A 24,811-nucleotide genomic window follows, 5' to 3' on the forward strand; every position below is an offset into this window, starting at 1 on the left:
CCAATTGCACTATAATTTTCAACCATGGGTATTGCTGTCTTATTATAGTTATGCAATAAGACTAATGACAGGTCAATGTTGCAAATGCATCAAAAAATAAATTCTAGTCCCCTGCTATGAAGTTCAGTGCAGAAGAATAGGTTTCAGCAAGTCCTGAGATAGTTAATTTTCCTGTTTTCCCTGCTTTAAAAATGGCCACAATTTTCATTTGCTCATTTCAGGTGTAACATGTCATCTATCATTTGGTTGCCTAGCTAACCACATGAGTAATGGTAATTAGGCACATGGGCTGCTCTGTTGTGTTTTCTTTCCTCAACGTAAATGTTTCTCTGCCTCCACACCTTTCCAATGGGATGAAAGCAGCTACAGTGTTACCGCCCATTCCTTTCTTCCCTCAGTTTCCTGTACTGCCTGTAGATTATTGCTGCTTCTCACCATACCACACAACGGAAGTTTTCCCAAGAATCCCACTCATTCATTTGTCTCCAGTATTAAGAGACAGTGCTAACTGCTTGCCTGCCCACCACCCCCGACACTCCCCCGATCACTTGACTAGCTGGTGCTGACATGAGCAGTGGAAACCTGCCATTACATACTCTATTGACTCAAATGCAGAAGAGTAGAATTGAGTCGCAACAGGTTCGGATCATCAGATAGATGCCTTGTTTAAACCAATTCCAGTAGTAATCCTGCCATGAATAAGTTTCACTGAATAACACAGCAAAATAGCCTTTGATTATTTTAGTACATATTTCTTTTGTGTCACACTTTATATTTAAAGCTTGTTGAGTTACTTTGAGCATAGCACCCACAGCACTTGCTAATGTAGATTCAGCAAACACTGAAATTAAATCATGTCTGTTCTGAATTTGGGGTTTTCATCAAGACTTCAAAGCTGGTCCTAAGGCTGTTTTTCAATCAATTAAATTTGTTTTTAAAAACATTAGTTATCCCATCTTCAAGGTGGAAAGTAGCTAGCCATAAGGAGAAAGGCAAATTATGTTATCATACTTGCAGGAAGTAGGAATGATTACAATAGTGAGAACAGGACTTGAGGTGATAAAGCAGTAAAGCTGAAGTTTAAGTTGGAAAAAAGACTCCACACAGCTTCAACTCTGCAAATATCAGATAATTATTTGCCATTATCCAAAGACTATTTTAGTCAAATGCATGTATGGATATGACTAACAATAGAGAACAAAGTAAGGCATAGCTGTTTTGGCACAAAACTGCTGTTCTGAAGTCAGAAAGAAGATTCATCTTGTGTGTATGCCCCTCTCCAGGTCACTTTGTAATGGATCACCACACATTACCAGGGCAAAAATCTCAAATTGTAGCTCCTGATCATTTGGGAGGCATTGAATTTGACTTGCAGTTGCTGTGGAGCGCTCAGACATTTGATTCCCCATACCAGCTCTGGCGAGCAACCAGTTCCTACAACAGGTGAAGTATAAAGTTATCTTTTAACTGGACTAGTGCTTTTCAACAATACTACACCTTGAAAGTAGATTTTAAACGTGCTAGTATTTTATATATGAAAGCAGAGTGCTATTTTATTCTGAATTGCGTTCTGCCATATTTTAAAAAAATGTAAATCTAACAATTTCATTGTGGGAGTGATATGCGTTGCCTGTTCATATTGTTTGTCCTTGAAAGGATAACTATCAATTATTTTGCTTTTGCCTACGTCAGTTTTGGTAACTGTGATGCAAGGTTTTATAGCTATAGGTAACATTTTTCATTGAACTTTGATTCATATAAAAATAATAATATGTTTAGCTGATGAGTCTAAACTTTCTGATTGCGCTGCCAAAAAAAGCTGTCTAAACCACACGCATTCCTTTGAGGGGAGACAGCCATCATTAATTTCCAAAGTGCACTCTCATTTTAGCTGCAGGAGACAAATCTGTGGAAATCTGGAGGAAAAAGTACCAAGACAATTGACAATGTTTCTTCAAGGTTTCCACAAATTCTTCCTTAAAGGTATAGTAGATGATCCAGAGAATCCAGCCTCATTGCCAACCTACTTATGGTGTAAGAGAGCCTTCATGAATAACGATTATTTTCAACCATAGAGCAGCATGCAGATTAGAATGTTCAACTAATAATTTTAAATTATTGATGTTTATATGCAAAATAAAATATCCTCTTGATTATTGTGTTCCTCAGATTTATCTGTTTACATTTTTTTTAATTGTTCAAGGGACAACAAAAAGCACAACAGTCCTGTTTTGACGCAGGTTCCAGAGAGTTATTAATCCATGTCACTATATGCAATGATAATTTTCAGTTAAATGGTAGGCTCCCAACACAAGGTGGGCAAATGTAAAATGTGAGAATAGGCAGAACCTTAGGGACCTGAGCGATGGTATGCTGAGATTTGTGGAAGAATCGGACAAGATGTCTGGCAAGGCTGATCACTACATTTGAAACATCTCGCTCCATCTTATATGTTTTTGACAAACAGCTTGGTGAGTTCCTTGCTAGGCAGTGGCAAGTTGCCAGTTGCAGAGAATGAATTTTCATTAAACACCTTGTTAATAGTTCAAGTAATCTCATTAATATTCAGCTTCCTGTCTTATGCAACTGCACTAAACAAGTAAATAATGAGAAATCTCAACAATCAAATCAAAGCAAGCACTTGGCAAATTCAGCTCGCCACTTGTTCCAAAGGACCTCTATGTTGGACACCAGACGCCAACATCTCAGAGCACACTCCACGGGCACTGGCCATGTACATTAGCATCGAATATGTGCCAGTATTTAATAAGCCTCCCGGCAAATATTCAATCCACTTACAGGATGCTTCTGCACTTCAGTGCTCTACTGGGAACTATTACTGTACTGTTGCTGTAAGGACACCATGTGCTCAGATACAGATATACACCGCTCACATACTTTACCAGGCTGCGTCTCCAGCGTTTTTGCTGTAGTAGGAACTGCCAATGCTGGAGAATCTGAGATAACAAGGTGCAAAGCTAGATGAACACAGCAGGCCAAGCAGCATCAGAGGAGCAGGAAAGCTGACGTTTCGGCTTAGGCCCAAAAAATCCTGCTCCTCTGCTGCTTGGCCTGCTGTGTTCATCCACCTCTGCACCTTGTTATCTCCTGAGTTTTTGCTTACTGTCATAGCGCTTCTTGGCTTCAACTGTATTTGGATGCTGACAGTATCCCTGCCCTGTCTTGCCATTTTGCATTTTCCCCTCACAGGTGAAGACCAAGTTTGTATTACTTCTGTCTTACCTTGCCGCTTAGTGCAAACACATAAGCAGAAAGCCTGTCGTACTTGTCAGCAGGCCTCAGTCAACCTAAAGGAGAGTCCCAGCATAGTACATCAAGGGTAGTCTCCAATACCAGTGTAGAGGCACAGTCAGTCAGCAACTCAGGGTACCCTGTTGGATTAGAGAAAGTCATTGATCTTCTTCCTGCAGCACTGTTCATTTCTCCAGAAGTTTGAGACTGCTTTAACCTGGTGACAACCTCAGACCAGGTTAACATGGTCTGGAGCCTCTGCTGATGGTCCTGGGGAAAGAGGGAGTCCTGCCTCCATCAAACAGGGACCCCTAGGTCCCTGCCAACAAAGCAGGGTGACAGTTTTCCCATCTACTATGTCCAGGGCAAATGACCAACCGTGCAGGGCGGCTTTAGATGCCAGTGAATTCCAGAATATCTGTTAATTGGCGAGTTATCCTGGAAGGCTGAAATCAGACGTGATGGATGCCATGTAGTTAATGAAGTGAGTTTACTAAAATACAATGAGAAACCTGCCAGACCTCACAGCAGAAATCCCTCCAAAAACAAACACAATTATACTTATCCAAAAAAACCCCAGCCAATTTAGCTAACAAAATATTTCTGTACACATAGTGGATATAATCTTAACACAAATGTTGAAAGACTTGAGACCATGTTCTGGATGTGAGTTTGTTCGCTGAGCTGGAGGTTAGTTTTCAGACGTTTCGTCACCATTCTAGGTAACATCATCAGTGAGCCTCCGATGAAGCACTGGTGTTATGTCCCGCTTTCTATTTATCTGTTTAGGTTTCCTTGGGTGATAAATAGAAAGATAAATAGAATAAACAGATAAATAGAAAGCGGGACATAACACCTGCGCTTCATCAGAGGCTCACTGATGATGTTACCTAGAAAGGTGACGAAACGTCTGAAAACTAACCCTCTAGCTCAGCGAGCAAACTCACATCCAGAACCTCAACCTGAGCTACAAATCTTCTCAAAACTCGCTAACTTGAGACCATTTTAAACCAGGCCATGTGAGACTGGTGGGATAATCATGTATGCCTAGACTTCTTTGTCGGCTGTATCAGTTTACCAATGTCTAATGTGATGATATTCCTTAGTTAAAATAAAGAACAAGCAAAATTTTACAAATAGAACACTCTTCAGATGAAATCATAAAAGTCAATATTAGTTTCATATTTGTAAATCTCAAAAGTGACCCACAAAATGATGAACTTTCTGGTGCACTGACTGTGATGTGATCTAAATAAAGTTCACTCGGCAGTTGGGAAGTAGAGTAATTAATAAGAATAGGATAATTCATGCAATGTGTCAAAAACATTCAACAAGACAAGCATCTTCATAAATCTAGAACTTGGAAGAGTATTTAGCTCTTCCCATGCTACACAATTCTAAAATTAATATCCAAAAACTGAGTGTCTTTTGTTTCGGTAAGTCTAGAATGATATAACATCAAATTCTATAGAATACATTTCAGAGTCTAGCAACTAGGGACTTAAATCTGTCAGAGAGACAAATCTGTTGGATTTCGTTGCCTTTCCCTGTACCAAATTGCTAAAAGTGCTTTTGTCTTTAATTGGCATTTTTTTTTGTCATGACTGACTGTTTCTGTGTGATTTTTTAGCCTGTCAGAATTTGAAACTGAGTAAGTATATTTCTCAGCAACTATCATATGATATTCTATTTTTTAACAAAATTGTTAAATACAGAGAAATAATTGCAGCTGTTAGAATAAAGGTATCATCAAATTCCTGTGAAATTCAGCGTGATTTTGTTAATTATTTAGATTGAATGAGATACAATATATCTATAGACTTGAATCCACTCATAGCAGAATAGCTACAGCTAGCAGTAACGTCTTAAAGACTTTGCATGATTTTTTTTCCCTGCTGTCTTTCATGCCCACAGAAAAGACTATTCGGGAGAGTACACAATCTTTCTGATCCCCTGCACTGTACAACCCACACAACCTTGGATCGACCCTGGAGATAAGCCATTGGCCTGTACTGCACACGCTCCTGAAAAGTATGAGCATATTATGATTCTACCATATAAATACTTCTTCAGCACAAAATGCACAAATATTTTCTCAATAGATTTTTCTCCATTTTTTCCGGTCATGGAAAATTACATTTTGCTGTTTTATCATTGAACATACAGAGAATTAGATATGTAGGCTGTAACATATCAAGGGGCTTCAGGTTGCTCAGTCAGTTGCAGTGGTTAAACTGGAGATAAAGTTAGTGTTCTTCACACTGTGTCTCATAATCACTGAGCTATTTGTAAATTTGCCACTAAAAATGTAAAGACCTAAAACTGACAGGATTTAAAACTGTGAGTGATTGTGTTATTACCACAGCTGAATAATACATTGTCACATGTTGGACAGGAGAGGGAAAAAATGGTCCTGTTTATCTTCATTATCTGAAGAAATGTTCTTAGTGTGTATGTAGTAGGATCCAGCAATATTACCAGTTACTTTCCCTGTTCAAATGGGCTCATACTTAGTTTAAAGACCTGGACTTCAGTTTTGCAAAGTCAACTCATGCACAAAAAGTATTGATTTATCATAAATCAAAAAGAATAACCAATTGTGCCACGGCATGAGAAAAATGAAGAACTTGCCTTCTTTTACTGCTTTATACCTATTGGTCCTGAATTTACTGGGCACTACTGGAGAAATGGAGCATTACAGCTGTGCGCCAGCAATTTTATGGGTGAGTTCTAGGATGGCACCAGTTTCCACCATGTTCCCTGCTCAGTAAAGGCAAAGTTTGTGGTATCCATCAATTTGGCGTTTTCTATGTGTTTTGTCGGTGCTATGTCAAATGCAGAGCTGACGTCATGCTCACTGGCCTTAAACAGAATCAGAGTTGGTGACCTGCACAGGTCACCTTTAATCAGTACCGCTCCCCGATTCCCAACTGGAATGAAATTTGGCCCTTATTTTTCTTGTTATTATACCTTGGTATTGATTCAAGATTAACATTTGTATATTAGTATGTCTATTGCTAGTGCGTAATAACTGCTGTAACGAGTACTAAGAGAGAGGGCAGATTTATCAACTACACCAATTGTAATAAGTTTACCAGTTCTTCTGAAATGTGGCTTTCTAGCTGTAGTTTCCACTTCTGTTTGTCAGAGAACATACAACTATTAAGGATATCATCTTCTAAGATACTGTCAGTACATTGACTTTGTTATTTTCTTTCCATCAAGGTTCCTTATCCCTATTGCATTTCAGCAGACAAATCGTCCAGTTCCAGTTGTCTACTCTCTGAACACAGAGTTTCATCTGTGCAACAATGAGAAGGTCTTTATGATGGATCCATCTAAAACAGAGATGTCCATGGCTGAAATGGATTATAAAGGAGCCTTCTCTATGGGTATGTGTTTTCTAAACTCATTTTGTAATAGGTTTTATTATTACAAATCTCTCATTTCCAACAATTTATGTGACTCTAATTAAGGTATTTTCTCATTGTTCCACAAATAACATTTGTTGTCTAAAAAGAATGCCCTTCATATTATAGTGGCGATGTGGGATTTTACATTTTTATGCTGCTGTAAAACTTGCAAAAGCAAATCAGTTACCGATTTTACATTTCTCCTGATCTATTTCCATTTCTTTCCACACCTTTTTTTTAAGCTTTCACCAGTTTTAGGTATGGTTAGATATATCCTTTCTAACTCACCGAATGGCAAGCTCAATGTCTGCTTTTTTTTTCGTAACATTCCATTTAAAGCCTTATTTTAAGTGGGCGTGACCTGCTCTGTCTGTCAATCTGGATCAATTAATGTACTATTTTCATAGTACTCTTGTCACAAACCTACATAATTTTAATTTTTCAAATTTACTTTCTAACCTGAAAAATTGACAAGTCATATCAGACTTGAAATGTTAGCTTTGTTTCTCTTTTTCACAGATGCTGCCAGAGCTGCTGAGTTTCTCCAAAAATTTATCTCTTTGATTTAGAAATCCAGCATCCAGTATTTTCCCTTTATTTCCATGTAAAATCTGCACCCTGAACTGCAGCTGACACTAATAATGCTTGCAGAATTTTGTTTTGCTGTCAAGATAAAGAGGAAAAAAAAATCACTAATTACATTCCAATAAGACGTGTTTTTTCAACACACCGTTACCATTATATTCACTCAGCCCATTATCGATTGCAAAAATTGAAATATTGTTGCAGAAACATGCGTTTTGTTTTAGTAAAACACAAGCTTGCTGATAACTTAGCTCCAAAAACAGCCTTTCTTTTTCAAAGAAAAACATAAATGTGAATTGCCTGGATTCAAAGTCAGCACAGAAAACGTAAATGTTAAATGTATCAACTCAATCTCCTATTCACCATAGCCTTACCCATAAACCCCCATGCTGGACTATAAATCACTTGAAGTCATTTTTGCATTCTAGATTCCCTAAATGTCATGATGTAGGTTATTCTTCCTTGCATGTGGCCACAAAACTTGGTTCCAGAGCCTCAATGGAGGTGATACTCTGGAAATCCAATGCCCTGCAAAGTGTGCATCCTTATACTTGGCCTGCAGCTCCTCGTAACTGGTGTCTCACTACAAACTGCAGGCGGTACCTGTGTCTGAACTGGTGGCTGCAAGGTCTGACCAAATGATGAATTGCCATTCTGTCACACACTCTGCTCAGATTGAATGGGCAATGACTGTGCAAGCAGTTCTTTGAATTCCTGCTTCTTTGAAAGGTGGATAGGAAGTAAGAGGTCTGAGGTCACACATGTAGCAGGACAAAGATGAGCTGCCAGTTGGCAAAGGTATAAAGTAGGAACATACCGTCATCCTCAACATTCTCAGCAACACTAGGTCTTGCAGGTTATGTTGCAGTCAGTCCCACGATACAGACAGCCATCTCCTTCACAGAGCTCAGGAAATGCATTCGTCAGTCACAGGCTTTTCTCTACTCCTTTCAGTTGTGCCACCTTAACATACAGGTGAAAAAACAAAAAGTCAATGGTTGTGTTTGTGTGCTGAGCCTCCTTTAGCTCATGGCTGTAGATATGTGGAAGCAGCAAGTAGGAATATGAGGTGGTGAGGTGCAGAATCGAACAAGGCATCATTAGAATATGAGAGAGGGGAAGTGGAATATCTGGATATTCAGTGCAAGTCTTAATTGCCAGGGACAGCTGAGTGAGTGCTGAGGATCTGGTGAGTAATTTCAAGATAGGTCAGTTAATTTCCTTTATTACAGGAGGGTGAGAGATGGGGAGATAGTCCAGAGAACTCAAATTGAGGTAGAAGATCTAGTAGAATGGCAGAGTAGGCTCCAAGAGCCAAATGGCTTAGTTGAGCACTTATCTCTCTTGGTCATTTAGCACTTTGATCAGAGGTTGGTGTTAGAGTGCGTAGGAGACCTCTTGTGATGAAGTATTCACAGATGTTGAGCAGCTGTGTAGGTTCATTCAACTTCTTATGGTACTTCTGCCTGTTTTAGCCACATTAAGAAGGTTGTCATTCCCCTACTGGGGAATGAGGGCCTCACCTCCATGACTGAGGTCTGCAGTGCCACATCCAAACTAGGTAGCATTCTCCTTAAAAATCGTATTCCATTTTCCTTCTTCAGAATTGCAGCAATGACATTTAACAGCAGCCTGCTGTGAATCTGTGGTGAGGAACTGACTGCCCTTTGGGAACAGCAGTGTGTTTGCACCATTTGTTGTTAGTGCACATTGCCCACAACCCTGCTGAATGTTCAGGTACCTGCTCAAAGCAATGACACCATCAGCTAAATGGGGAGTGACGCCAAATCTGGATGCTATCTATCTCAGTGATCCCAGGCATAGGCAGGACATGAGTGAACCCCAACCCTGAGAGACAAGGAGGGGGATTAAAAATCAGCTGATGAAAACAAACTAAAACAAAAATAAAGTCGTGTTCACCCACAGAAAAAGGTCCAGCTTAGCTGTTGCATTTGAGCTTTCAAGATGCACACTAAAAAATTATTTGACTTATAGTAAGGGCTATTTCCTGCCTGCCCCACCCGATTGTCTCAATGAGATATCAGACATAATTTAAAGCCAAGCCAACCACCCTGAAAAAGAGGGAGAAAAGGCAATTTTGGAGTCAGGATGACAAAATGGTGCAGGGAGAAGACCCCACCTGCTACCACACTTGCAGCAAATTAATTATGGATTGGAAAGACTCTCTGAAAACTAAATTTCCACCTGTAAACTGAATTGAGGCCTTTAAGTGGCAACAGAATCACGATGCATGGAACCTGAAAATGGGCTCCTGAGGTGGGATGCCTCATTCAGGGACACTCTGCATTTGAAAATTGGCAAACGGAGTGCAGTGCTGAGAGCTGTCCCATTTCCTGATTCATTCCTCTCCCCAACCTATTCCGCAACCCCTGTAAATCACGCATTCACCTTTGGTCCTGAGTTCCTTATTGATTCTGGACCTCTAGTGGGTACATTGCTGACAGCTGCCACTGCTACTGGGATTGCACCCCTCAGGGTCCTTAATCCTGGGAGGACTCAGTGATGACCACTAAAGTACTTGATGGACACCTAATATGAGTGGCCCTCCCCTACAGGGGGATGCAGCATTCCCATTGGTTCTTCAGTCAGTGTGAAATACCCATGTTGTAAACATTTAATTTCACCCGTTCTGTTCTCAAAGCTGGTCTCCATAACCCAGGGACAATTGGACTGCCAGAAGCAAACATGCCCACTGGTTCTAGGATACCACAATAGTTTGACCTGATCAACGTTCAGGCCTCAAGCAACATAGTTCATGAGGCAGTGCTGGGACATATGGGATCTCTTTTTAGGAGAAGGGAGGAATCATTACCACTGGGTCTCAGTTTGTTTTGTGACAACTGAGGGAGCACTCCTCCCCTCTGAACCATGAAAAAAGAATTGAAACCGAAATGCAGAAACTCACCCCCATCCCAGGCCCCAAGAAGACTTTCCACATCAAGCAAATGTTTACCTGCACATCTGCCAATATAGTATACTGCATCCACTGTACCCGTTGTGGCCTCCTCTACGTTCGGAAAACCAAATGGAGGCTTGGGGACCGCTTTGCAGAGCACCTACGCTCAGTTCACAATAAACAACCGCACCTCCCACTCACGAACCACTTCAACTCCCCTTCCCATTCCTTAGATGACATGTCCATCCTGGGCCTCCTGCAGTGCCAGAATGATGCCACCCAAAGGTTGCAGGAACAGCAACTCATTCCCCTTGGGAACCCTGCAGCCCAATGGTATCAACGTGGATTTCACAAGCTTCAAAATCTCCTGTCCCCCCCACTGCATCCCAAAACCAGCCCAGCTTTGCCCCGCCTCCCTAACCTGTTGTTCTTCTCACCTGTTCCCTCCTCCCACCTCAAGCCGTACCCTGGCTCCATCCCCGCCTCTTTAACTTCTCTGTCTCCCCTCCATCTATCCTCTCCTCTATCCATCTTGGTTCCGCCTCCCCCTCTCTCCCTATTTATTTCAGAACCCTCTCCCCGTCCCCCTTTTCTGGTGAAGGGTCTAGGCCCGAATCGTCAGCTTTTGTACTCCTAAGATTCTGCTTGGCCTGCTGTGTTCATCCAGCCCCACACTTTGTTATCTCTTCCTGGATCCTCTTGTGAGTGGGAAACCACTGAAATTGTACAAAGTGTGCATGCAAACTGTTCTGTACAATATTCTTTTAACATGGCAATTGAAGTCCTACTTGCATCAAAAACCCTTGTAACTTGAAAAAAAAATCTACCTAATAAGGGGGCAAACAACAGTTAATCCTTTGTTAAATGCCACCATCCGTGGTTGGCAGCCGAATGATACCAAACCATATCACTTTGCTATTGCCTGCACAAGCCAGGTAGGACGGTTTAAAGTCGCCTTCATTTAATAACCCTTCTGCAAAATCTAGTAAAGAAAGAGAAATGGACCAAAACAACCAGTGGACTTCAGTGAACCTCCACAGAATAATAGTGTTCAGAACCATTTGTTCTCGGTCCGGGTTGCACTGAAGGTCAGCACTGTAGTGGTGTCTGTTACTTTCTATCTCCCAAGAAAGAATTGCTATGCCTGTAACTACTGGATATCTATAAATATACTTGATGTGGAGGGGCTGGTGTTGGACTGGGGTGGGCAAGGTCAGAAATCGTACAATACTAGGTTATAGTCAAACAGGTTTATTTGAAAAAATGAGCTTTCAAACCCTCACTCCTTCTTCAGCTCATGTTTTTCAATAAACCTATTGGACTATAACCTGGTGTCATGTGATTTTTGACCTTTTAAATTTACCGCAGCTACTGTTTATCCACAGTTGTTCTCTTTGGCTAAGAACTCACAAGTTGAATATTCTAGTGCTCCCAAAATAAAGAAAGATTACATTGACCATATGAATGTAGTCCTAATGGGAGTTTTCTGATTACTGCATATTACTTAGTTATGTTACCCAGTCAAGACAGGTGTCATTCTTAGGGGATTGACAGCTTTGTAGTAGGTCTGGAATCTTGTACCAGAGCAAAACGGATTTGTCTGTAACGCCTGTTTTTATAGACATAATAGTAAATTTTACAGATTTAAATTAGTATCCCACTTGTGTCATAATATGGAGTGAGATGCATTTACCTATTGCCATTAATAACAGTTTTCTTTTTTTCTAAAACGTTCTAAAATATAAGTTATAAAGCTGTGATTGAAACTATTTCTCTGCTTTTCCAAAATTTCTCCATTTTGAGGATCTCAGTTCCATATATTCCACCTCCTCTGGGGCAGTTGGATTCTCAGAACTATTGGCTTATCCAAAACCACCACCACTGCCCAACAGCAAGTCATAGGATCCAATTCTGATCATTCAGCAACTCTTTCTTTCATTGGAAAGAATACCTTGTATGACTTTCCATCCAATGGCCCAGCAGAGAGTTTACAAGCTTTCCTGGCTCGTGATTTTTTTTTGCCTTAACTGTTCAAATGTAGCTGTTTGGAACACTCCACAGCTTTTCTTAAGATTCAAAAGGAAAGCTGGAAGACTTTGAGAAACTTCCTCAACTACAAATAAAACAAAATCACCATGTTTTATTTTTAGAAATCGTTCAATTCACTGCAGTCTTTCATTATTTTTCCCTTTTCTGACTTTCAATATGGCAGAATTTAAGGACCTGCTCTCAACCATACTATTTAAAAGTTCTGTTTAAGATTACACAGCAGTACCCGTAATTAAAGCTTCTTGCTTTAGTCTGTCTTGGCACTACGGTTAAAAAATAATTCTTGTTTAGCCCATATTCAGATTGTTCTCTTTAACTTTGCATCTAACAAACTAGTCAAAATAAGACAAGTGGAAGAATAATTAGAATGAATAATTGTTCTCCAGGGAGAGAGATGTTTTATCAAATCATTTCACCCCTGTAGAGGTACGAACATATAGTGATCTCAGGGTGTGTTTATATATAACAAGACATGGTCAATTACCATAGACATGTGTCGTAACCACATGACGATGAAATTTTGCCCAATAGACTATGATTCACTTACATTCTCATTTTAATAGGTCAGAAACTCTACGGACGCGTGCTTTGGAATCCTGAACAAAACCTCAACTCTGCCTATAGGCTACAGCTAGAGAAGGTGTATCTTTGCACTGGAAAAGATGGTTATGTCCCTTTCTTTGATCCAACTGGAACTATTTATAATGAGGGTCCACAGTATGGCTGCATTCAACCTAATAAACACTTGAAGCACAGATTCCTCCTTTTGGTATGTTTTACAACATTGCTTTCCAAAATTTTGTGGAGAGAAGTGACTCCATTTTTAAATTTTTTTATATAGTTACCCTTATACGAAGAAGTTAGATGACGAAAACGTATAAAAAAATGGATGTTTTGCTATCTGTATTTTTGAAGGCAATAAACAGGTTAATTAGACTTGCCGTCTGACATGCCTGTGAGTATGGGAATCTCACCTGTATCCTCTTCTGGCCTCGTGACAGGATATAAATCCAAGACCATTGAAAGCATTTCAGTCCTCCTGTGTGAAATGGGAATTATATAAACTTTTGACAGTTCTGAGGAAGAGTCACTCAACCTGAAAAGTTAATTCGATTCTTGTCCATAGATGCTGCCAGACCTGCTGAGCTTTTCCAGCAATTTCCATTGTTGTTTTTGACATACAGCATCCACAGTTCTTTTGATTTTTATTAAGTTCTGTAGAGACCTGGAATATTAGTTCCATAAGCATAGGAAAGAGGACTATCCTCCCAGTAAATCTGTCTAAGCCTTTAATCCTATTTTAGCCTTCCATTCTGTCTACCAGTTTGTCTCGTATTTCTAGTGCTACCTGTGTATTATAAACCGGCTCTTAAATATTAGCTTTGTTTTCAAAATGATTATGCAACCCAGATTTGAGCTGGGAAAACTATAACTGGTGCAATTCTGTTGTAACATTCATCCTGATTAATACAAATGGTTTGGTAATGATTACAGTCTTCTAACGGACAGTGCTTGCCTATTAGAATGCTTCAGACATCTAGACTTGGTTGAATATTAATACATTTTATTTTTGCTCTTTTAAAAGGATCGGAACCAACCAGAAGTAACTGACCAGTATTTTCATGATGTACCATTCGATGCTCAGTTTGCATCTGATGCACCGGAGTTTCACGCAATGAGGGATGTGCCTGGGGTCGATGGTTTCACTATGAAGGTTGATGCTTTATATAAGGTTTGTCTGCTTGTTTACTTTATGTTATTAAGGGCATTACAATGGCAGTTTCCTAGTAGCATAAATGTGGCAGTCCAAGGAGACAGTGAGGACGGCAGGTGTTGGAAGCCAGACTCAGTGAAGGTGGAACTGGACAAATACAGCAGGTCAGACATCATCACAGCAGCAGGAAAGCCAGTGTTTCAGGACTGAGAGAGGGAGGGGAGCCCAGAAATAAATAAAGTCGGGGGAGGTGGGGGGCTGTGGCTGAGGCTGGATAATGGTAGGTGCGTAGGTTTGATGGGGATAGGTGGATGCAGGTAGGGAGTTATAGTAATTGGTCAGTGGGAAGTGTGGAGCAGATTAGTAAGTAGGAAGATGGACAGGTCAGGAAGGTGGAGCAAGGGATAAGGCTGGGGATTGAGAGATTTTTGATGCTGGTGAAGTCAATATACAGTATCCGCCATCCCACGTAACCTTCCACTCTCCGATGTTGAACTCTCTGTACTCAGCAAAGGTCTCAGCTTTATTCCTCTGCGCCCCCACCTTAACGAATGTTGGGCACGACATGACATTGAACTCTTCTTCTGCTGTCCTTGCCTCCGTGCTCATTTCTTTGGACAGGAGTCCTCTCTCTGTCCCGCAGACCCCTTCGCCCAGTTCCAACACTCTCCCTCTACCCCTCCCTCTGTCCTTTTAGCTACACTTGATCTGTTCATTGAGAACTGTCAATGTGATATTGGTTGCCTCAATTTCCCTGCACACCCAACACCCATCCCCACCCAATCCAACATAACTCCCTCCGAACTGACTGCCATCTGTGTACTTAGATCCAACCCTGACTTTGTTATTAAGCCTGCCGATAAGGGTGGTGCTGTTGTAATCTGGTGTACTGACATCCACATTGCAGAGGCTGAGTACCAGCTTTCAGATACCTCCTCCTATCTTCCCCTGGACCATGACCCCACCATGGCGCATCAAGCCATTGTATCTTCTACAGTAACTGACCTCATTTCATCTGGTGACCTCCCCCCCCCGCCCCCCCCCCCCCCCCACACCCCACTGCTTCCAAGCTGATTAGTCCCCCAGCCCTGCATAGCTCGCTTCTACCTCTTTCCAAAAATCCACAAACAGGACTGCCCAGGCAGACCCATTGTTTCAGCCTGCTCCTGCTCCACAGAACTCATCTCTCCCTACCTTGACTCAGTGTTCTTCCCCCCCCGTTCTAATCCCTGCCTACATACATCCATGATTCCTCTGACGCTTTACACCAGTTTCAGAATTTCCAGTTTGCAGCCTTCAGCCGTCTCCTCTTTACCATGGACATGCAACTCCATGAGACATCCATCCCCCACCAGGATAGTGTCAGGGCACTCCACTTCTTCCTGGAGCAAAGGCCTGAATTGTCCCCACCCACAACCACCCTCATCCGCTTGGCTGAGCTCATCCCCACCCTCAACAATTTCCCTTTTAACTCCTCCCATTTTGTTCAGGCAGAGGGATGGCAGTGGTACCTGCATGGGCCCCAGTTATGCTTGTCTCATCGTGGGGTATGTGGAACATTCCTTGTTTCAATCTTATTCTGGCCCCCACCCACAACTCTTTCTCGGATATAATCGATGTATCATCAGTACTGCTTCCCTGCCATCACTTTCATCTGGCCTGTCTCTGTCTCTTCCTTCCCTTCCCTTCCTCGACAGCTCTGTTTCCATTTCTTGGAATAGACTGGCTACTAATATCCACAGCTGCCTGGATTATACATCCTCGCACCCTGCTTCCTGTAAAGACTCCATCCCATTCTCTCAGTTCCTCCGTCTCTGTCACGTATGTTCAGATGAGGCCAACTTCGTCAAGGGAGCCTCCAAAATGGCCACCTTCCAGCACCATTATTGACACGGCCCTCAACCAGGTCCAACCCATCTCCTGCACTTCATCCCTCACCCCCGCTCTTCCCTTCCAAAACAGCGACAAGGCTCCCCTTGTCCTTAGCTACCATCGCACCAGCATCCACATCCAGAAGATCATAAGGTGCCATTTCTGCTGCCTCCAGCAAGATGCCACCACCGAGGCCCAAAATGTCAGCCTTGCTGCTCCTAAGATGCTGCTTGGCCTGCTTTGTTCATCCAGCTCTACACCTTGTTATCTCGGATTCTCCAGCATCTGGAGTTCCTACTATCTCTCACACATACCTTTCCCCTCCCTTACTCGCCTTCCGCAGAGACTGTTCCCTCTGGGACACCCTGGTCTATTCTTTCTTCACTCCCAGTACACCTGCACAGCTCCATGGCATCTTCCCCTGCCACCGCCAAAGGTGTAACACCTGCCCATTTACCTTCTCCATACCCCGCACTTCACCTGCACTTCCCAGAATCCAGTCTATTGCATTCGCTGCTCGTAATGTGGTCAACAAAGTGTAGTCTGGGTGACCGCTTCGCTAGACATCTACGTTCTGCTTGCAAAAAAGACCCTGAGCATCCAGTTGCCTACCACTTTAATACACCATCCTATTCCCTGGCCAACATCTCTGTCTCAGGCTTGCTGCAGTGTTCCAATGAAGCTCAGCATAAGCTGGAAGATAAACAGCTCACTTTCTGCTTGAGGACCCTGTACTCCTCTGAACTCAATAACAAGTTCAATCATGTTGGGGCCTGAATTCTCCCATGGTCTAGCCCCATACCCCACACACCAGGCCTTGTTATCATTTAGCATGCCTTTACACTAACAGTCTCCATTAACAGCTATTCACCCGCCTAACCAGATCATTATCAATTCCTTTGTCTGTCCAACTGCCCTTCTCTCTCTTTAGGCTCTATCCCCACCTATTGTTTACTCCTTACCCACTTGCCCCATCCTGTCATCTGCATATAAACATACATTTCACCAGACCCGAAACATTAACTCTGATTTTACTTCTCAGATGCTGCCAGACCTGCTGAGCTTTTCCTGGCATTTCTGTTTTTCTTCCACCACTACTCTCCATCTTCCATGGTCAGGCCAGTTTTATATCCATCTCATCAGCTCACCCTGGATCTCAAGAGAGTTTACCTTCTATACCAGGTTGTAATGAAGTACTTTATCTTTTGGCTCCACACATAACCTTTATCCTTGGGAGGGCCTACTCTTTCCCTAGCTACTCTCTTGCTCCTAATCCATGTATAAAATGTGTTGGGATTCTCCTTAACCGTGTAATAATTTTAGGGCCTAACTCTCTCATGTCCTAGCCCACCACCCCACAAACCAGGCCTTATTATCACACATAATAAAATGTGAGGCTGGATGAACACAGGAGGCCAAGCAGCATCTCAGGAGCGCAAAAGCTGACGTTTCGGGCCCAGACCGAAACGTCAGCTTTTGTGCTCCTGAGATGCTGCTTGGCCTGCTGTGTTCATCCAGCCTCACATTTTATTATCTCGGATTCTCCAGCATCTGCAGTTCCCATTATCACTTATTATCACACAGTCTGCCAATACACACTACCTATTGTTAATTACTAACAGTCCCCATTAATAGCTATTCACCCTCTTAGCCAGATCGTTATCAACTCCTTTTCTGTCTAACTGTACTTCTGTCTTTTTGGTCTCTATCCTTTATCCGATTGTTTATTCCCTACTCCATCCCCCTCCCTATCATCTGCAGAAAGACCAACGTTTTCCTAGCTACCATCAGTTCTGCGGAAGAGTCACTGGACCTGAAATGGTAACTGTGATATTTTCTTCACAGATGCTGCTGGACCTGCTGACCTTTTCCAGCAACTTCTGTTTTTGTTCAATATTCAGGTCCTTGGGCTGTAAGGTCCCAAGGCAAAAATATCAGGTGTTCTTCCTCCAGTTCATGTTTAGCCTCACTCTGACATTGGAGATGGGAGGGGGAATTAAAATGGATGGCAACCAGAAGGTCAAGTTGGTTGGGGTGTGCAGAGTGCAGACGCTCCACGAACCAATCCCCCAGTCTGCGTTTGGTTTCCCCAGTGTAGAGAAGACTATATTGGGAGCGACATTAATCAAGTTGTACGAGGATCTGGTGAATCTCTGTCGGATCCGGAAGGATTGTTTGGGGCTATGGACAGAGGTGAGAGGGGAGGTGTGGGAGCTGGCGTTTCACCTCCTGCAATTGCAGCAAAAGGTACCTGGTGTGGTAGAGAGGTTGTTGGGGAATGTAGAGCTGATGAGAGGGTCGTGAAGTGAATGGTCCCTGTGGAAAGCGGGTAGGGGTGGGCAGGGAAATATCTTTTTGGTGGTGGAGACTGAGTGTAGGTGGCGGAAATGTAGGATGATGCATTATATTCGGGGGTTGGTGGAATGGTACGTGAAGATTAGAGGGATTCTATCCTTATTATTATTGGGGGAAGGGGATTTGTGGGCAGAAGTGCGGGAAATGGGGGAGATGTGGTTGAGGTCTTTCTTCATTATAGAGGAGGGAAAAAGTAGTCTCTAAAGGAGTCTCTCAAGTAGGAGGATATCTGGGATATCCTGGAGTAGAAAGCAGCAGCGGATACAGCAGAGGCAGAGGAATTGAGAGTATTGGATAGCATTTTTGCAGGAGAGTGTGTGGGAGCAGGTATAGTCAAAGTAGTTGCGCAAGTCAGTGGGTTTGAAATGGACATCAGTGGTGAGTCGGTTTCTGGAGATGGAGAAAAAGAGGTCCAGGAAGGGGAGGGACAAGTCAGAAATAGTCCAGATGAATTTGAGGGCGGGGTGGAAGATGTTGGTGAAATTGATGAATGGCTCACGCTCCTCGTGTGAGCACGTGGATGCATCGATGCAGTCATCAATATAATGGAGAGAGAAGTGAGGGGTGATGCCGGTGTAGTTGTGGAGGACGGACTGTTCCACGAATCCTGCAAAGATGCAGGTATAACTCAGGCCCATGCAGGTGGCCGTGGCCACTCCTTTAGTTTGTAGGAAGTGGGTGTCGCAGTCCTGAGATTGTCCATTTGCACAGAACTTGATCTGAGAACAATATTCAAATGAAAGCAAGCAATGACTTGGATTGGATATTTATTTTTAATTAAAAAGTAATTATATTTTACAACTTGTGCCAAAATGCACATAAGCATTAATAACTTTAACAATACACAACAGTTATGTGCACGCTCAGGATGATAACTTCCTGATCCTGCAGAGCAGAGCTCCAAGGTAAGGTGCAAGGAAATTCTGAGCAATGAGAAGCTGAGTCTGTGGTCTGACAGATTTCCCCCTCCGGGTGATCTTGCCAGAGGCTGGTCATCACCGGCAAAGGCTAGCATTCCCACCCTAGCTCCCTGTCCCCTGAAACCACCACCACCATCAGGCAGCTGACCAGGGAGTCTATAAGGCCTCCTGTACTTACTCCCAACTAGCGCAGCAGGGATCAGTGGATTACAGTTGTGGCTGCAGGATGTTATGTAGACAGGTTTCCTCTCCACAAGAGAGGCCTGGCAGTTGTGAGTATAGCTTCTACTTAAGAGGGTTGAGATAGCCTCAGAGGACACTACAAGATAGAGGCATCATTTTGTTTCCATTCTGATAGTCCCAACATTCACTTCTGCCGATGAGGTGCCATCTTGTCGTGGTAACAAGCTGGATAACATGGCCTGAAACGTCAGGAATACAGCTGCCCGCCAAACTTAATTATACAGCAGGCCTAGAAGCAGCCTCTTAACTGGGGGAACAGGATTGGTGGAAATCGTCTAATATTATGGTTATCTTGAAAGGAGACAAGGTTCCACCCATAGTGGAGTTTAAAACGTCACATTAAGTAACATCCATATTCTCCGCTTCTGTTAACATTTAAGTGGTTCTAGCAGAGAATACTCTGTCCAGTCTTCTCTCCATTGATCGCAGTGCATTGAGAAAGTTATGAGACACAAATCTAGCCTTGTGCCAAGATTCTGTTAAATTTCTGGCGTAAGTGGAAGAACTGACAAAGACCAGTTCCGTCTGGTACTCAACCATTAAATAATAAGGGTTTTGGCTTAGAGGCCATTGTAAGTTTTACAGTTTGAAGTTTGACAAATACAAATTCAGAGCAGGAGTAAGCTCATCGACCCCTGGTGCCTGCTCTACCATTTGAAAAGATTCCAAATGATCTAATAGTGGCCTGAACTCTTCTTTCCTGTCTACAATAACTAAAAAGTATTCAATGATGCTGCCAAACCCATGCTCTGGCAAAGAGAGTTCCGCAGACTCATGACTGTCAGAGAAAATGTTCTCCTCGTCTTGATCTTAAGCGGGAGGTCTTTTGTTTTTAAATAGTGCCCCCCTAGTTCCAGTTTCTCAACCGAGGGGAAATAGTCTCTCAGCCTGTTCAGTTCAACATCCCCCCCATCTCGTCCATTCACCCATGAGTGATGATAAATGACCATTTGGGACCATTCCCTCAGCCACTGTTCTCCATATCAGATTATTTGTCTGTTATGTGGACAACTTTGTAATGGAGAACTGCAGCTGACCTTTTGCTAGGGAACATCCGCTATGCGTGCATTGTCATTAATACGGTTCAAAGCCAGTGGAACATTGGAGCATTTACAATCGGTCTGACATTAGTAATTCACAAAAAAAGAAAGCACCAAGAGCATGGTCATAGAATTTCCTACGGTGTGGAAGCAGGCTATTCGACCCATCAAGTCCACACCAACCCTCCAAACAGCATCCCACCCTGCTCAATCCCCTTACCCTATCCCCATAACCCCACATTTCTCATGGCTAATCCACCGCCCCTGCACATCCTGGGACTCGATGGGCAATTCAGCATGGCCAGTCCACCTAATCTGCATATCCAAGGACTGTGGGAAGAAACCCACGCAGACACAGGGAGAATATGAAGTCTCCACACAGACAGTCGCCCGAGGGTGGAATTGAATTCCTGTCCCTGGCACCATGAGACAGCAGTGCTAACCACTGAGCTACTGTGCTGAGCCTGATGTTTGCATATTACCTCTGAGGTTAATCGCAGTAACTTACTAACTCAACATTCTGCCGAATTTTACCCAACCATGTTATCTTGGTGAGAAATACAGTTTGTAAAATTGCAGTTGAGAGGCAATATTAAATCTACCTTGATCCAATTCATTGTTTTATAGATAAAATACTTAATCGAGGACTGCCCTGAGGGTGTAAAGCCAAATGTCAACTATCCTGCTGCTCTGATGTTACTTGACCTGCTGTGTTCGCCAGCTCCATACTGTATTGATCTCAGCTTGGCCTCAACTCCACTTTTCTGCCCAGTCTCCATAACCCTTCAACCCATTACTAATTACAAAACTTCTCCTTAAATTTACTCAATATCCCGCATGCACTGCACTCAGATAGTGAATCCACAGCTTCATAACCCTGTGAGAAAAGTAATTTCTCCTGATCGCTGTTTTTAATCTTTGAGGAAACATCCTCCCTGCATCTACTTTGACAGTGCATCTTATATACTTAAAATAGATCTCCTCCTCTTCTTCTAAAGCTCACTTTGCAAAAAATGCAGCCAAAGAACTCCTAGCAAGTTGCTACGGTATGTTTTGAAGAATGTAAACCTGCTGCCATTGTACAATTGTGGTGGAGTGTTGATCAAGCCTCCACCATTATAGTTTGGTTTGGAGCTGGTGGCGTAGTGTTAATCTCTCTAGTGTTAATCTATAGGCCCAGCAGAATGATTTGTGAACACAATTTCAAATCCCACCATGATAGCGGGTGGAGTTTCAATTCAATTAAGAAATGTGGCATTGAAGGCTAGTCTGTGATAGAGCCATAAAGTTGTACAGCACAGACACAGACCCTTCAGTCCAATGAAATGGTCATTGATTACCAAAATGTCCTTTAGGGAATGAAATCTGCCATCCTCACTTGCTTGCTCTACATATGACTCCAGACCAACAGGAATAAAGTTGAGTTCTCACAGCTCTCTGAAATGGCTTAGCAAACTAATCCATTCAAGGGTAAAAGTGGTATCCTTGCTGCTGACACCAACATCTCATGAAGGAATAAAGGAAAAAAAATAAGAGGCGATTTGTGTCAAGTTTCTTTGAGTGTTGGTGCACTCATACAGACGAGTGGGGAGTATTTTGATTTGTTTTCTATGGACTTGCTTTGGGAAATCATGAAGTGAATTACTTACTGCAGTATTCCAACCTCTCACCTGCTCTTGTAGCCACAGTATTTGTATAAGTGATAGTTATGTCTCAGTGCTAATTCTCAGTATGTTAATGGAGTGGGAGTCTGCAATGGCAATGTCAATAAATATCTGGTGGATGTGGTTAGAAAATCACTTGATAAAGATTGCCTTTGCCAGATCTTAGTTAGGCCTTGACTATATATTTTCTATTGCTGTATAACTTTGTTACTTCTTATTAGGTTGAAGCTGGCCATCAATGGTATTTGCAAGTTATTTACATTATTGGTCCAGAATCCCTTTCTGGACCACGTGTTCAACGTTCACTTAGCTATCAACTCTCACGCCAAAGGCGAGACCTGGTGGACAAGAATGGCAAGTTAACACTTGATGACTCTTTGATTTATGACAATGAGAATGATCAGGTCAAGAATGGTACAAACATGAAGAATTTAAGGCTGGAATCTGAAGCTATGGCATTGACCTCACACACAGAGGCATCAATCGGAGGTGCTGTCGCTGCTGTAATGCTGCTACTTCTGTTTTTCATCACTGCTTGCTTTTTAGCAAGAAAATGTAAACATAAGAAGAAATTGCCAAAGGAGATTCCAGAGGAATATCCGCTGAATACAAAAGTTGAAATTTGCAACAAAGCATTGAATAGATTGGAGAAGAACTTAAATGGGAAGCATTGCACAGAGAAGAATATCAATATATTGAATAAAAATGATATTATTCGGGTGAAGGGTGTTAAGGTTAAACAGGTAAACCTCAACATTAAGCTTCAGAACAACTTGCAAGATGGTACTGAGGTTTGATGATTGACATTTCATTACATATTATATAATGCTTTTGTGGTGGGAGGTGAGGGACGAAAGAAAGCAATCTTGAAAAAAAAATGTAAACTAAGGGAAAATGGTCTGAGTGGTCATTATTGTGTGTGAGATTGTTTTGCAATTGAGCTACCTCATTCTGAAAACATGTACCACCTTACTACAGTACTCATTAAACCAGGTTCATGAACTGTTTTGAAAATTCGATGCCTTTGGGGAATTCTCTTTTGTCTGCCCATAATCTCTCAATACTTTTCTAATGGTAGCTCAATCATTGTGCATGCTTTTAAATATTCAAATGTTCTTTTTTCATAGCTGGGCTGGATGATAATCTGAATTGTATAAAAAATACCTGCAAAAGATCAAACCACTTAAAAATTTTGCTCCTGTTATACTGCCTTGTTTCTAACCATGCACTCATGTGTTTCATGTAGAAGTTTGTTTATAACTGGATGAGATGTGTAAATATCCCTTTATAAGTGCAATTCCAGTTTAGAGGCAAAGTTCACCCAGGCTAATTTGTCTAACAATCATCATGTGTGTTTTTGAATGATTGGTTTTCATGCTCATTGGCATTGTTAAAACTTGAAAATAACTTTTCTCAATTATCATTTTTATACTGGTGGTAAATTGAATTTCAAATAAACTGCAAGGTATTGTTAAATATTTGGACATTAGCATCTCCAGTGTAATCTCAGTTTCTGTTTTATTTTGAACAAATACCACTTTATGTACTGTACTATCTATTGTAGAGTTTTATATCCTGTGTATGGACGAGTACAATCAAACTTCAGGGTTTATGTTTAACTGCTTAATGGAACTTTGAGACAAACCGTATTTGAATTGCATTATTACTGTAATGTATTCGCATGAGGATCACAGCAGATCCTGCTGGTGGAAGCCATCAGCACATCACTATCTTCAATTAAAATGTTATGTATCTGTGAGTAACAAAACTGTCCCACTTCTTTATTAGCATGGATCAGCCCATTCGGCGAGCACTTATCCACATTGTTAAGTGAGTGATCAAGTTGTAAGGCTGAAGCTTTATCATTGCATTCACTATGTTCAGCTAATGATGAATAAACTGACTACTACCACATAATAATCACAATGTTTCAAATAATAAAGGACATTCTATTTAATGTCACTGAATCCTGTCTTTATTGTTATAGTTCTTTCACCACTTTTATGTATTTAAATCAAAGCATTTTAACTAAAATTTATGTAGCAGTGCAGAACAAATTTGAAATGTTATTTTGACACTGAAGAGCTTGAAAGGGGCTCTATTATACAGGTTTCTTTCCTTTGCATAACAGACAGGGGCGAATTGCTGACAATGTAATAGATATAAAATTGATGCAATAATGAATAAAAAGGGAGAGAGTTTTACTTTTGCCATTAGGCAATGAGCCTAAATGTTGAGCATCAGCTGTTACACACCCCACATAAATTGCCTTTTCTATTAGTGTAAAATGGGTGATGTGGAATCATGTAGGATGTCTCAAAGGCGGAGAATCTTGCATTTGATGGTGAAAGTTAATTAAATAACATGTAAATTGAAAAGTGATGTTTTCAAAATATAACTGCATTTTTTTTAGAAGTTGCATAAAAGATGCATGTCATAATAGGTAGATGTGCTATCGGATTTTCCTTAAGTTAGTAGATGAAAGATTCACAGATGTTACATTTTCAACATGTCTTTGGAGACCACTGCAGCAAATACCAACTGTCATTCTGAATTAATTACTGGTAAAATTTTCCACTGTGTCTTAAAACAAGCCAAAATGTCAAAATGGAAATGTAAATCCACTAATCCCACACAGTAGGCAGCCATACAAAGAATGTGCCATTTATTGATAGAGGAGCAACACGAACTTTGATCTGACAATGGCTCCCTCCTGGAACAATGGAATGGGGTGAATTTATTCAATAGTTTCTGTTTGTTAATGCAATTAGTGGAAATAAATATCAT

The 24,811-nt window shown here is 41.7% G+C and overlaps 1 protein-coding gene across 3 annotated transcripts in view; it reads left to right on the top strand.

Moving 5' to 3' along the window:
- fras1 (Fraser extracellular matrix complex subunit 1) overlaps positions 1–23,981 on the top strand; it is a 446,760-nt gene extending 422,779 nt beyond the window's left edge. For 2 of the 3 annotated variants that reach the window (XM_059646148.1, XM_059646159.1), the window contains 7 exons: positions 1,284–1,443; positions 4,883–4,903; positions 5,167–5,283; positions 6,478–6,644; positions 12,780–12,985; positions 13,802–13,948; positions 22,246–23,981. In XM_059646148.1, the coding sequence (XP_059502131.1) occupies positions 1,284–1,443; positions 4,883–4,903; positions 5,167–5,283; positions 6,478–6,644; positions 12,780–12,985; positions 13,802–13,948; positions 22,246–22,821 (1,394 nt within the window). In that variant the 3' untranslated portion in view covers positions 22,822–23,981. The remainder of the gene's footprint in view (positions 1–1,283; positions 1,444–4,882; positions 4,904–5,166; positions 5,284–6,477; positions 6,645–12,779; positions 12,986–13,801; positions 13,949–22,245) is intronic. The other variant, XM_059646150.1, reaches the window with a different exon arrangement.
- The last annotated feature ends 830 nt before the right edge of the window (positions 23,982–24,811 follow it).

Source organism: Stegostoma tigrinum, chromosome 1 (genome assembly GCF_030684315.1).
Source record: "Stegostoma tigrinum isolate sSteTig4 chromosome 1, sSteTig4.hap1, whole genome shotgun sequence".
Classification (NCBI taxonomy): Eukaryota; Metazoa; Chordata; class Chondrichthyes; order Orectolobiformes; family Stegostomatidae; genus Stegostoma; species Stegostoma tigrinum.